The sequence below is a fragment of the Jaculus jaculus genome, chromosome 11 (genome assembly GCF_020740685.1).
Source record: "Jaculus jaculus isolate mJacJac1 chromosome 11, mJacJac1.mat.Y.cur, whole genome shotgun sequence".
In the NCBI taxonomy this organism is placed as follows: Eukaryota; Metazoa; Chordata; class Mammalia; order Rodentia; family Dipodidae; genus Jaculus; species Jaculus jaculus.
Window position 1 is genome coordinate 99,353,043 of NC_059112.1, and position 13,676 is coordinate 99,366,718.

The 13,676-nt window shown below is 45.3% G+C and overlaps 1 protein-coding gene across 1 annotated transcript in view; it reads right to left on the reverse strand.

Annotated features, from left to right (window-relative positions):
- Positions 1-8,671, reverse strand: part of Bmerb1 (bMERB domain containing 1) — a 130,606-nt gene extending 121,935 nt beyond the window's left edge. Inside the window, exon 1 of the mRNA XM_004652283.2 lies at positions 8,392-8,671. Within this exon, the coding sequence (XP_004652340.1) occupies positions 8,392-8,497 (106 nt within the window). The 5' untranslated portion in view covers positions 8,498-8,671. The remainder of the gene's footprint in view (positions 1-8,391) is intronic.
- Positions 8,672-13,676: the final 5,005 nt, after the last annotated feature.

Here is a 13,676-nt window from a genome sequence, read left to right on the forward strand (position 1 = left end):
CCACAGCTAGAACTCATTGAGTGCTATTATTATTAATAGGTGTTTAATAATTCATCAGAGACCAAAAATACATACCATTGATTTTTTTCCCCTTCTACTATCACACATGATGGAAACTTATTAAAAAAAATGAAACATCTGGTTGGGGATATAACTCAGTGGGTAAGGTGCTTGCCTAACATGCATGAAGCCCTGGGTTCCAGCTCCAGCACATATGCATAGACCACATATGGTGGCTCCCACCTGTAATCCCAGTACATGGGAGGTAGAGGCAGGAGAATCAGAAGTTCAAGATCACCCTTGGCTATACTGTAAGTTCAAGGCCATCCTAAGCTACCCCATTCCCCGCCCCCAGATGCATTTAAGATACCACCATGTTCATAATTTTCACATCTCTGCTCTGATAGTTCCCATTATAACTTAGAGTTAGCTGTCTATCAATGGAAGGTGAGGAGAAAATCACATCTAATTCTACATCCAGTGCCTATGGGAGCCAGGGGACATGAATGTCTTCCTCAATCACTCTCTGCCTTATTTTTTTTTTAAATTTTTATTTATTTGAGAAAGACTGCAAGACAGAAAGGTAAAGAGACAGAAAAAGAATGGGCATGCCAGGGCCTCCAGCCGCTGCAAACAAACTCCAGATGCATGTGCCACATTGTGCATCTGGCTTATGCAGGTCCAGGGGAATCAAAAATAGGTCCTTTGTCTTTTCAGGCAAGTAAGTGCCTTAACCACTAAGCCATCTCTCCAGCCCTCCACATTACTTTTTTGAGACAATGTCTTGCTGAACCCGGAGTTCAGCTCAGAAATGTCATCTAACTTTATTGAGACATTGGCCTGGAAGTTGCCAAGTAAGCTAGTCTAGCATACTCAGAGAATCCCATCTCCATCTCCCTAGCACTGGGCTTACAGGTGCCTGCCAAAGTGCTTGACTGAGTCATCTCTGCAACTGAGGTTTTCTTAAACAACTACAAGTTCAACCTTGCCTGCCTCTTTTCGGATAGATCTCCATTCTGTCCCTGACTCACTGGGTACCAGCCACCTTAGTCTCCTGCCTTTTCGCCTAACACCCCTGGGGGGGGCAGGGAAGGTGTTGCATTCATAGTGTGGATCCCTGCTATGCCCTGCAAGATGTCAAAACATGAAAGTTTTCCTGACCATCAAATGGGAGATGTCCCTCTCTTAGGAACCCCCAAGAAACACTGTGATTGGAATTTTTTGCTTAATTATCTGACACCCTCACTCCAAACCCAAGTCCTGATGTCCCCTACATAGAACCTTCACGTGGGCGGGGCCTTTGCCTTGCTGAGAACTATGTCCATAGCCCCCAGAACACTGCTAGTTAGAAGGAACTTGACACCTGTCTGCTGAATGCATAAATGTGAGCTGGGAGCAAATAACTGTCATCTGTCACTTTATTTTTATATTGCAGATGAGTTCGGTTTTTTTTAAAGTCATTTATTTTTATTTGAGACAGAGAGGGAGGGAGAGAATAGGTGCACCAGGGCTTCTAGAAACTGCAAACAAACTCCAGACACATGCACCACCTTGTGCATCTGGCTTATGTGGGACCTGGAGAATCAAGCCTTGGTCTTTAGGCTTTGCAGACAAGTGCCTTAACTGCTAAACCGTCTCTCCAGCCTGGAGTTTGAATTTTTTATAAAATGCATGTATTAGACAGACATGGTGGTGCATACCTGTCATCCCTCTACTTGGGAGGTAGAGGCAGAATGATCAGAAATTCAAGGTCATCCTTGGCTACACAGTGATTTCAAGGCTAACCTGGGCTACATGAGACCCTGTCTCAGAAACAAAGAAAGTATGTATTATTTTTATAATAAAAAGGAATGGATAAGGCAAAATCAAATAATAAAATTAACCTTATTTAATGAGCAGGGAGTTTGAAGTCAGGTGAAATGAGTTCAAACCAGAGAAAGCAATACAACACCTTTCCCCAAGAACCTGCTAACCAGATTGTCAGTGACTCACATTACCCGAAGCTTGACATTGTTTATTAAACCTGAGACGCTGGCCAGTTTAATGATCTGCTTGCTAGTCAGCACACATCCTTGGACTTTAAATAACAGTCATCTCCCCTGGGCTTCTGGGAAGATTGCTGCCAGAGCTTTTCACCTTATTCCCATCTCCACTCACAGTATTTGCTGCTAGCCCGATGCTTCTGGCATTCTCTCCCCTCTAGGCCATCTCCTCCCCGCTTCTCTTCCACCAAACCTTGATCATCCTTTAAGGTACATGTGCATCTGCCAAGAAACGACCCTGGCATTAGACAACTTTGCTCTTAGAAAGCCCTGTGTGTTTTTTTTCCCCCCAAAGGCAACTTGTCTTTGTGTCTCTCTCAATTAATTACAGTTGGTTGAAAGAAATATTTTTATAGATCACACCACATTGAAATGTCACTATACATTTGCCAGCTGAGTTTTTAAAAACCAACCTCTGTTGCTCATGAAAGAATGCCATCAAAGGTAGGTGGGGAGTGGGGTGTGGTGGGGGCAGGAGGATCTCAAGTTGGAGGTCAGCCTGGGCTACACATTGAGATCAAGATATGAGCCACCTAGGGATAGCCCACCTTAAACAAAAAGGAGAGGCCAGGAAAATGGCCCAGAAGGTTAGCACACTTGCCACAGCATGAGACCAGCTGAGTGTGCTTCCTGGGCATCAGCACTCATACAAGTAGCAAGGCATGGCCATATACATATACATACATATACATATACATATACATATACATATACATATACATATACATATACATATACATATACATATACATATACATATACCCAGTCCTATGGGACTAGAGACCAGAGGATTCCTGGGGTTCATGAAAACCACAGCTTCATGTTCACAGAGACTCTGTCTTAAGGAAACACGCAGGTGAGAAATAGAGGAAGAACACGGACCTCCTCTGGCCTCACAATGGCAAACACAGCTGCACATACACGTGCCTATACCACGCACACACACACACACACACACACACACACACACACACACACGAAGTGGGTGGGTGAAAGCAATTGCTTTGAATCTGTCTCAAGTGAGAAAATGCTAGGTGGTTTTCAAGGGTACAAAAGCCTTTCTCAGCATGCATGAAACCCTGGGTTCAATCCCTAGCCCTGCAAAAGAACACAAAAAACACCACAAAAAAAAAAAAAAAGCACTTTCAGGCTGAAGAGATGGCTCAGCAGTTAAAGCACTTGCCCATAAAGCCTAATGACCTGAGTTCAATTCCCCAGTACCCACGTGAAGTCCGATGCATAGGGGCACATGCATCCGGAGTTCGCTTGCAGTGGCTGAAGGAGGCCCTGGTGTGCCCATTCTCTCTCTCTCTCTCTCTCTCTCTCTCTCCTCCAGCATGGTGGCACACACCTTTAATCCCAGCACTCGGGAGACTGAGATGGGAGGATCTCTGTGAGCTCGAGGCCAGCTTGAGACTAATTCCAGGTCAGCCTGGGCTACAGAGAGACCCTACCTCGAAAAACCAAAATAAATAAATAATAATAATGATAATAATAATAAGCACTTTCCCCTCACATGCCCACGAGCAAGGCAATAAAGAGAGTCATTATCCACAATGCGCAGACAGACAACTGGAAGCCATGCAAGCAAGCTCTGACTCTTGACCTTAGAATCCGCTGCAGATGCTGAGCGCCCCCTACTCAGGCCTTACATGGCCACCATTTGGCATTGACTGAACTGCTCATGGTGGGCCAGGCTCTGTGATAAAGGGACTTAAGTGCCCAACATTATTATGATTAACCCCATTTTACATAAAACCACTGATACACACACACACACACACACACACACAGTGTGTGTGTATGTGAGAAAGAGAGTGAGGGGAGAGAGAGAGAGAGAGACTGTGTTTCAACAGTTTCCCCTACAAAGGGCACGAGCTAGTTTGAATTGATTTCTCCTGACTTCAAAGCTCCCATTCTCTTCATTGCCTCTTGTGTTTGTTTTGTTTGTGAGGCAAAGTCCCATGAAGCCCAGGATGACCTTCAACTCCTGAGCCTCTCGTCTCCACCTCCCACCGCCACGCCCGGCTCACGTTCTTTTCTACCATAACTATAAGGCACCACCTATCTTTCATCTAAAAGATGGGAAGTAGACCTGGTGTAGACCCTGAGGTTCATAGCCTAGCGGGAACTCAAGACCAGCCTAGACAACTCAGTGAGACCTTTGTCTACAAATTAGATCTCAATAGTCAGAGCACGTGCCCAGCATACACCAGGCCTGAGTTCAAACTTCAGCACTGCAAAAATAGTAATTAGATCAAGGCTGCCATTGAAATGGAGGACAGCAGTTCATACAACCTTTGCTAAAAGCAGCCAGTTCTGCCATCTTTCTTCCCTTTCCAGTCTGTTTTAAAAATTTACACATACTCAGTGTTTAGCAAAATAACATTTTAAATGAGTGAGGAAGTCGAATAGAGAGTGCTTCTTTTTTAAAAGAAAAATCTATGTTTATTTTTTATTTATTTATTTGAGAGTGATAGAGAAAGAGAAAGAGAGAATGGAAATGCCAGGGCCTCCAGCCACTGCAAACGAACTCCAGATGCATGTGCCAACTTGTGCATCTGGCTTATGTGAGTCCTGGGGAATCGAGCTTCGAACAGGGGTCCTTAGGCTTCACAGGCAAGCACTTAACCGCCAAGCCATTTCTCCAGCCAAAGAGTGCTTCTTATTAATAGACCGTTTCTAGTCTCTGGCAGCTCATGCCTCTCGACACTGGCTCAGCAGTTGTTACGCCATAGAATCAATAGTGCTAATTTTCACACTTCATTAATAAGTAAGTGAAGGTTCTGATTTAATGAGGTGGATTCGTAGATCCCTTGTGAGTCGAGAGCCAAAAATGCCTGGTGGTACCAGGAGTGTAAAGATAAAAACTCACAGGATTCAAGATTTAAAAGTGGGTCTTTGCATGAGCGCTTTAAGGTTTCAGAAGCACCACATACGTGGATCCTAGCTACAAATATTTGTATGTGACTTGCATGTGAGTTGGAAGAAGGTTTCAGATTTGAAAATAAGAAGGGCTAGGAATAGATTTAGGGATCCATAAAAAAGCTAACCAGGAGCCAGGTATGGTGGTACACGCCTTTCACCCTAGCACTGGAGAGGCAGAGGTGGGAGGTTCACTGGGACTACAAGAGTGAGTTCCCAGTGCGCCTGAGCTACAGTGAGACTCTACCTAAAAAAAAAAAAAAAAAAAAAAAGAGCAATCAGGGGCTCGAGAGATGGCTGCAAAGCCTAAGGATCCAGGTTCAAGACCCCAGTACCCACTTAAACCAGATGCACAAAACAGCACATGCATATGGAGTTCATTTGCAGTGGCTGAAGGCTCTAGTGTGTCCATTCTATCTATCAATCAATCAATCTATCTATCTATCTATCATGTACCTCTTCTGCTCCCTCTCTCTCTGTCTCTAATTAAATAAGTAAAATATATATTTTTAAAAAGCAATCAGAAATCTTGTGTTGAACCTGGAAGCAAGGTTCTGAAACTCTGGTGGTTTGGAACAAAAAGAAGGGAGCCTTCCAGCCAGACTTGCGGCAGTTGGCAGCCTAGGACCCAGAAGTACACAGATTCAGAGACTTCAGTGGTATGAATTGGGTTCTTGCTGCAATTGTCCTGTGTGCTTAAAATTTTTCCTAATGTGATGGGGAGAAAATAAAAGAGAAGCTAGGCATGGTGGTGCACTCCTGTGATACCAGCACCTAGGAAGGAGAGACAGGAGGATCAGTTCAAGGTCATCTTTGCCTATATAGCAGGTTTGAGGCCTGCCTGGACTACTTGAGAACCTGTGATCCTGTTTCACAAATCAAAAACAAGAAGCCAGGTGTGGTGGTGCATGCCTTTAATCCCAGACCTTGGGAGGCAGAGATAGGAGGATCACTGTGAGTTTGGGGCCACCCTGAGACTACCTGGTGAATTCCAGGCCAGCCTGGGCTAGAGTGAGGCACTACCTTGAAAACCTAAAAAGAACAAAAAACAAAACAAAACCATACACACACACACACACACACACACACACACATGTGATGAGACAGAGCGAGCTAGAGAGAATGTAATATTATTGAACTGCCCAACATTACTATTTTATTTATTTATTAATTTATGTGTGAGAGAGAAAGGGGGATGGGTACACCAGAGCCTCTAGCCATATCAAATGAATTCCAGATGCATATGTTATCTTGTGCATCTGGTTTACATGGGTACTGGGGAATCGAACCTGGGTTCTTAGGCTTTGCAGGGAAACACCTTAACTGCTGAGCCATCTCTCCAGCCCCACATCACCATTTTCGCCCAGGGTCTTGGTTTATGTAATTCCTTGCAAAGGATCAAAGCAAGTTCCTTGTACAGATAAGTAAGACAGTAGAAGCAACCATGTTAACTGATCACTTAGCTTGAACTCTACACACCTCACCTTACTTAATATTCATGTTGAAGCCATAGGCACCATTATCATCTCCACTTCCAGATACAGAAACCAAGCAGGGACTAGCAACGTGCCTTGTCACGTTGTCGTCAAAGGGACCAAATAGATTCAGACCAGGGATGACTTGGCTGTGCACAGCTTTTACTCTGTGAGGACCCGGCCTTCTTTCAAGGCCCTTGTGGGCTGCAGAAACCAACACATAAACAGCTTCTCCACAGACTTAGGAAGGTTCCTGAAAATATGAAGCAAAAAAGTCTGGGATCCAACAAATCTGAGTCCAAATCTTGGATAGACCATTTCCACTCCTGGTGTGTGTGTATGCACGCGCATGATTGCATGTGAACACACATTTGTGTGTGTGTGGTCATGCATGCATGTGGAGGCCAGAAGTTGATTGACATTGGGTGTCTTCCTCCACTGCTGTACAGTGTATTTGCTGGGGGTACAAGGTCTCTCACTGAACCCAGAGCTCACCCATTCAGCTACACAAGCTGGCCAGTAAGTGATCCTCTTGCCTCCACCTTTCTGGTGCTGGGATTACAAACACATGCCACCGTGAACTGAGGTCCTCAAGCTTGTACCACAAGCACCTTGTCCACTGAGCTAGTCCCCAAGCCAAGAGCTCCCTCTTTTTTTCACCTAGGCAAGGGGAGTCACCATTCTACAGTAGCTTAAAGGAGAAGTTCTTAGACATGACAATCTAACAACACACACTGACCACCAGCCCTGAGGTCACACCAGAGCCAGAGGGTATGGAAAGGAGGAGACAGGAGGAAAGACTCCCGTTTGACAGTTTGATCTTAGGCAAAAGGCTGAGAAGACACCAATTTTAAAAGGAAAGAAAGAGGTTGGAAACATCAGGGTAGCCCTCATAATAGATTAGGAACTAAGACACTTGAACTTGAAGTCAAAATACAGAACGCAGCTGAGCCGTCCTAGGAAGGTTTTCTGAATCCCTCCTCATCTTCCCAGGTGAGGACGGGAAAGGAGCGTTTACAGTACTGGAGCCCAGCACAACCCAGCGATCTGTGTTGAGCGCCAAGCCCAGTGCCCCAGAGCCACAGGCAGGAGTCGCAGGGTTCCTGCCAAGGCAAGAGGGGTTCTCCCAGCCTGGCAGACTGCCCGGGGGCTGGACAAGCTCTACCAGAGCATGGGACACTTTTACAGGGACACCTAGTGACCCTGGACCTCCAAGGTTGCCTCCACTCTGAGGAGTTTCAAAAATTGTATCCGACAAATTAGAAACAAAAATCTTTCGTTTAATTGGAAAATGTTGACGCCAAAACACCATAAAGAACCAGTCAACACAGGCGGGCTGTTTCAGAACCGCCTCCTAGGACGCAAACCCAAGACCAGCTCTGAGTCCAGAACAGCGTGTTGTGTGCTGAGGACTAACCTCTCCCTGTCTCTGGCCCCTCTTCTCTGACCCTGAGAGAGGCGAGGGAAGAAATGATGCTGAGAAAATTCCATGGTACTCTGACCCCCTTGGTGCGAGAAGCAAGCGGAACCCAGCGGACACTCCCCCTCTCCAAGGATGTGGGCGCTTTCCAAGCTGGCCCTGTGGCTCCAACGAGCCTGGTGTATCCCAACGCCCTAGCGCATCCCGCATCCCATAAGATCCTGCACTTCCCTCGCCTTAGGAAAGCGCCTTTCCAGAACCGGCTCAGAGTCCAAAGCCAGGCTCCTGGCTGAGCTGCCTAGCGATTTTCCGAACCTCCAGGTGAAGCGCGGCCCGGACCCCCCCCTTTTGTTCGCGGGGTGCGCGCGTCGCGCCGTGCAGACCTGCGCATCCCTTCGGGCTGCAAGCCCGGCTGCGGGGGCGCTTCCGTGGACCCCGCTCGTTGTATCCCAACGCGCTGGGGACCACCAGCTCCAGCACACTGCCCCCCCCCACCAGCTGTCCCCCCAACCTCTACCCGAGCACTCACTTCTCCCCAGTCCCTCCGCTTTCCACGATGTCTCCTCCACCGCCCCATATCGCCTCAGAGGCTTCTCAGCTTCCAGATGGGTGGACAACGATTGCTTTAACTCCATCGCTGAACCCCCGCGGCAGGGCAGGTCGATGGGTCTGTCCCCCGTTTACTCCATCCCCGCTGCAGGCTGCAGGGAGAGAGGCGGCTCCAGCCAGCAGCGTTTTAAGGGGCTGGGCGCTAGTGACGACGCTGCTCCATCTCTTCCGCCGCCAGCGCCCTGGAGCACTGACTGGTACCCAGGGTGGGAGGGGGAGAGGATGCAGAGCGCATGCGCAATGGAAACTTGCGAGCGGGAGGCTTGGGGGCTGGGTAGGGAGAAAGAGGGACTGATGACAAACTCTACAACAACAAAGACAACTAAAATAAAATTAACCCGAAGGAATAAAGAATGAGGCCCCTGTCATACTGGAGCCAGTGGCCTTGTAGGGACTTGTGGGTGCCTTGAAATCTGCCAGCCGGCTGGTAGGTTTTGAGTGGCATTGGTGAGCCCGTATCTCTCTCTGTGAAATGGTTCTTCTATCTTTGTGAGATGCGTGCACAAACCTGAGCATGGACCTCGACCTGTTGGTCTTACGGTTTGTGTGTTTGTGTGAGCAATTTGAATACGAAATGCGACAGTGGACGTCTGCGTTGATCTTTGTATGTTTTTGCACAGACATGAAGGAGAGGTGGAAATATTTTGACAGTTTGGAATATGGGTCTTGACTTTACAAGCCTGGACATTAATCATGGCGGCCAAAGACTCAACATCAAAAATGTGAAATGAAATCATCAACTAGGTTAATAACAAACAAATTGGTACTATTTAGTGAGTGACATCTGGGTAGCACTCGAATCTACCTTTCAGCCTCTTTATTATTACCCTGTTTTCCAAGACTGTGGTATGAGGTTTTTTATGGTGGCAGGGGGAGACTCTCAGGCACAGGCTGCTGGTTGCTTATTGTTTTGAGACATCTGAGACAATTTCTGGTGTCCATTTTTATGGCTTGGGAATGTAGCCTAGTTCTTCAAGAAAATGATTTTGCCACTTAAAAAGTTATTATTGATAATGAGCTTCTAAATAGCTCAGGGGAGGAAAAGGAACAGGCATAGAAAAATCATAAAATATTTAAGCCTAGACTATAATGAGAACCTAATGTACCAAAATTTATATTTTTGTACTATTTTTGTTTGGGATGAGAAGGTCTCACTATGGTGCCTACTTCTGGGGGGGGGGGTGTTAGCCTTCTTAGATAAGAAACACATAAGTGAGGCATAGGAATTCAAAAAGGAAAGTTGGGTGAGATGGTGCATACTTGTCAACCCACTGCTCAGCAGGTTGAGGTAGGAGGGTCCCAAGTTCAAGGCCAACCTGGGCTACCTAGCTCCCAGTCTCAAAAGCACTCAGAATAGCAGTCTTTCTGTACAAATCAGAAATTAAACTTAATATATAGAGAAAAGGGGTATGCCTTAAAATAAAGATGGCTGGTGGGCTCCAGGACCTTTGTGGTATTATTCTTTTCGCTGTTCTTTCTGTTAAAATATTTCATAAATTATCAGGCATGGTGGTGCACACCGTAAACCCACCACTTGGGAGGCAAGGAAGGAGGATTGCTGTGACTTCAAGGTCAGCCTGAGACTATGTAGTGAGTTCCAGATCAGCCAGGGCTAGAGTGTGACCCTACCTTAAAATTCCCACATTTTTTCATAATTCTCCTTCAATTTTATTTTTTTGAAACAGGGACTCGCTGTAGAACATGCTGACTAGAAATTCACTATGTAGCCCTGAGCTACATAGTGACCTTCCTCCAATAGTCTCTGGAGTACTGAGATTAAAGGCATGTACCACCCCACCCATCAATATTTAATCATTAAGAGAAGAAGCACTTGGGATGGTGAGACAGGATAATTGTGAGGTAGGAGGATGGTGAGGTTGGAGGATGGTGAGATTGGAGGATGGAGAGATTGGAGGATGGAGAGATTGGAAGATGGTGAAGTTGGAGGATGACCAGGTTGGAAGATGGTGAGGTTGGAGGATGGAGAGATTGGAAGATGGTGAAGTTGGAGGATGACCAGGTTGGAGGATGGAGAGGTAGGAAGATGGAGAGGTTGGAGGATGGAGAGGTAGGAGGATGGAGAGGTTGGAAGATGGTGAAGTAGAAGTATGGTGAGGTAAAAGAATGGTGATGTAGATGGATGATGAGGTAGAAAGATGGTGAGGTTGGAGAATGATGAGGCAGGAGGTTGGTGAGTTTGTTGCCTATGTGATCTATAGAGAGCTTTTGGTCAGCCTGGGCTACATATTGAGATCCTGTCTCAAGAGGAAGAAGAAGTAGGGAGCAGAGGAGGAGAGAGAGGGAGGAAAAAAAGAAGGGAATTTTCCCTAAAAATATTTGAAATACTATGAGTTGGAGAGATGGCTTAGCGGTTAAGTGCTTGCCTGTGAAGTTTAAGGACCCCGGTTCAAAGCTCGATTCCCCAGGATCCACATAAGCCAGAAGCACAAGGTGGCACATGCGTCTGGAGTTCGTTTGCAGTGTCTAGAGGCCCTGGCGTGCCCATTCTCTCTCTCTCTCTCTCTCCCTCTTTCTCTATCTCTGTCACTCTCAAATAAATAAATAAAAATTTTAAAATGTATTTGAAGTACTAAAAGATATTTTCACAAGTTTTTTCTACAAATTACGGAAAATGTAGAAAATTAGCAAAACTTCAATGTTCTACAAAGAGAAATGGCTGAATAAATTATGACATCAGCACAATATAAAATTGGATGCTTATTTAAAATTTTGTTTACAGGGCTGAAAGAATGGCTCAGCAGTTACGGTGCTTGCCTGCAAAGCCTAGAGACCTGGGTTCCATTCCCCAGTACCCACGTAAAACTGGAAGCACAAAGTTGCTTGTGCATCTGCAGTGCATTTGAAGCAGCTAGAAGCCCCAGAGGAATGTGCACCACTCTCTTTCTCCCCTCTCATCCTCTCCTTGTAAATAAATATTTACAACTGTGCTTACAATGAAAAATTCAAAAATAGGAAACAATTATGTGTACAAAGAGTCTTAAATGTTGCAAGAAAAACATAACAGACTTTAACCAAAACATAACAGAAAGCTGGGCATGATGGCATATTTATAATCCTAACACTGGGGAAGCTGAGGTAAGAGGATTATAAATTTGAGGCCAGTCTGAGCCACATAGTAAAACGCTGTCTTAAAAATACAGGTTATTGCCGGGCGTGGTAGTGCACACCTTTAATCCCAGCACTTGGGAGGCAGAGGTAGGAGGATCACCGTGAGTTCAAGGCCACCCTGAGATTTCACAGTGAATTCCAGGCCAGCTTGGACTAGAATAAGACCCTACCTGGAGAAAACAACAACAACAAAAAATTACGGTTATTGAGCTGGAGAGATGACTCAGCAGTTAAGGAGCTTGCCTTTGAAGCCTAAGGACCTAGGTTCGATTCTTCAGGTTCCATGTCATCCAGATACACATGATGGTGCAAGCATCTGGACTTTTGTGCAGTGGCTAGAGGCCCTGGCACACCCATTTTCCTTCTCTCTCTCTCCCTCTCTGTCTCTAATAAATAAATAAAAACTTTTAATATTTTAGAAAAAAATATGGGTTATTGGTCTTAACCTTTAAAATTTTTACTTATTTTGGTGTGAGGGAACCCAGAACCTTGCACACACTAGGGAAGCACTCTACTACTGAGCTACACACCAACTACTTTTTATTTTTTGAGACAGAGTCTCACTAAGTTTCCCAGGCTGGCCTTGAACTTGTGACCCTCCTGCCTCAGCTTCCAGAGTAGCTGGGATTACAAGCTTATGCCACCAGACCCTGCTTGTTCTGACCTTTTGGGTAAGACCAAATGTACATTGTGCTCTTAATCATATTAATTATTTCACTAAATAATATTTCTAGAAATGAAATGAAAAAATACTATGATTCCAATTTGTTTTGTTTTGTTTTGTTTCTAGTTTGTTTTCTTGCCGTGTAGCCCTGACTGACTGGAACCTGTTAGCTCAAGATCAGAGTGACCTTGACCTTGTAGAGTCCTCCTGCCTTCTGCCTCCTGAGTGCTGTTATGACACCTCCATATCCAGTGATAATGCCAAATTTATGTGATTACATATATGCCCACATCACCAGGAAAAACACCAAAATAATATTAACACTGACTACCTATGAATGACATGATGAGTGTTTTATTTGTATTTGATAATGTTTCTACATTAGTTTTTGTTTGTTTGTTTGTTGTTTTTTTGTTTTGTTGTGAGGCAGGGTCTCACTCTAGCCCAGAGTGACGGAAACTCACTGTTTTCTATAGACCAGGCTGGCCTGAACTCACGACAATATTCCTGCCTCAGCCTCCAAGAGCTGGGATTATAGGCATTTGTCACCACCCCCAACACTAGACATTGCTTTATAACGAGAAAATAATATTTTGGTTATTTATTTATTTTTTTTGCTTGTTTTGATACAGACAGTGTTTCATGTAGTCCAGGCTGTCCTCAAAGTCACTATGTGACCAAGGATGACCTGAACTTCTGATCCTCCTGCCTCCACCTCCCAAGCACTGGGATTAAGTAGTGTACAGAATAACTGCTTAATGATTTTTAAAAGTTATCCACGAGAGCTATAGTTTTTAGCTAGGGTATAATCCAAACACTTAACTCAGTTTTCTCTCTCTCTCTCTCTCTCTCTCTCTCTCTCTCTCTCTCTCTCTCTCTCTGTGTGTGTGTGTGTGTGTGTGTGTAGCATGAGCACTTGTGTGTTCCAGTGGCCACACACCATGCTGCCTATGGAACTCAGGCCATCTCAGGCCCTCTCTCTTCCTCAGCAAGCACTCTTACCCACAGAGCCCCTTCCCCAGGCCAATAATAGTGGTTTTGGCGTATGGAAAGTAAAATGACTAGAAGTAAATGCAAAGAAATATTACCAGTTGTCATTTCTAAAGTTGAGGTTTGGGGGAAATAGTTTCCTTTTTTTTAAATTCTCTGCATTTTCCAAGCATCTCTACAGAGCAGATGTTGTTTAACAATTCCAAAAAGGGATGAGTTCAGCTTTTCAAACGGTGTGAGTAATACAGATTCTCTAATCCTAGAGGACAAAGCTATCACGGCCACTGCAGTGGCCAGGACCCTGTCTGCTTGCATTAGTGTGGGGCGATAAGGCTTCAGGTTCGATAAGCACTGAAGCAGCCATCTGTGCGGGCTGACGAAGTGGCTCCCCTGCGCTGGCTCCCCATCCTGGCCACGTGCCC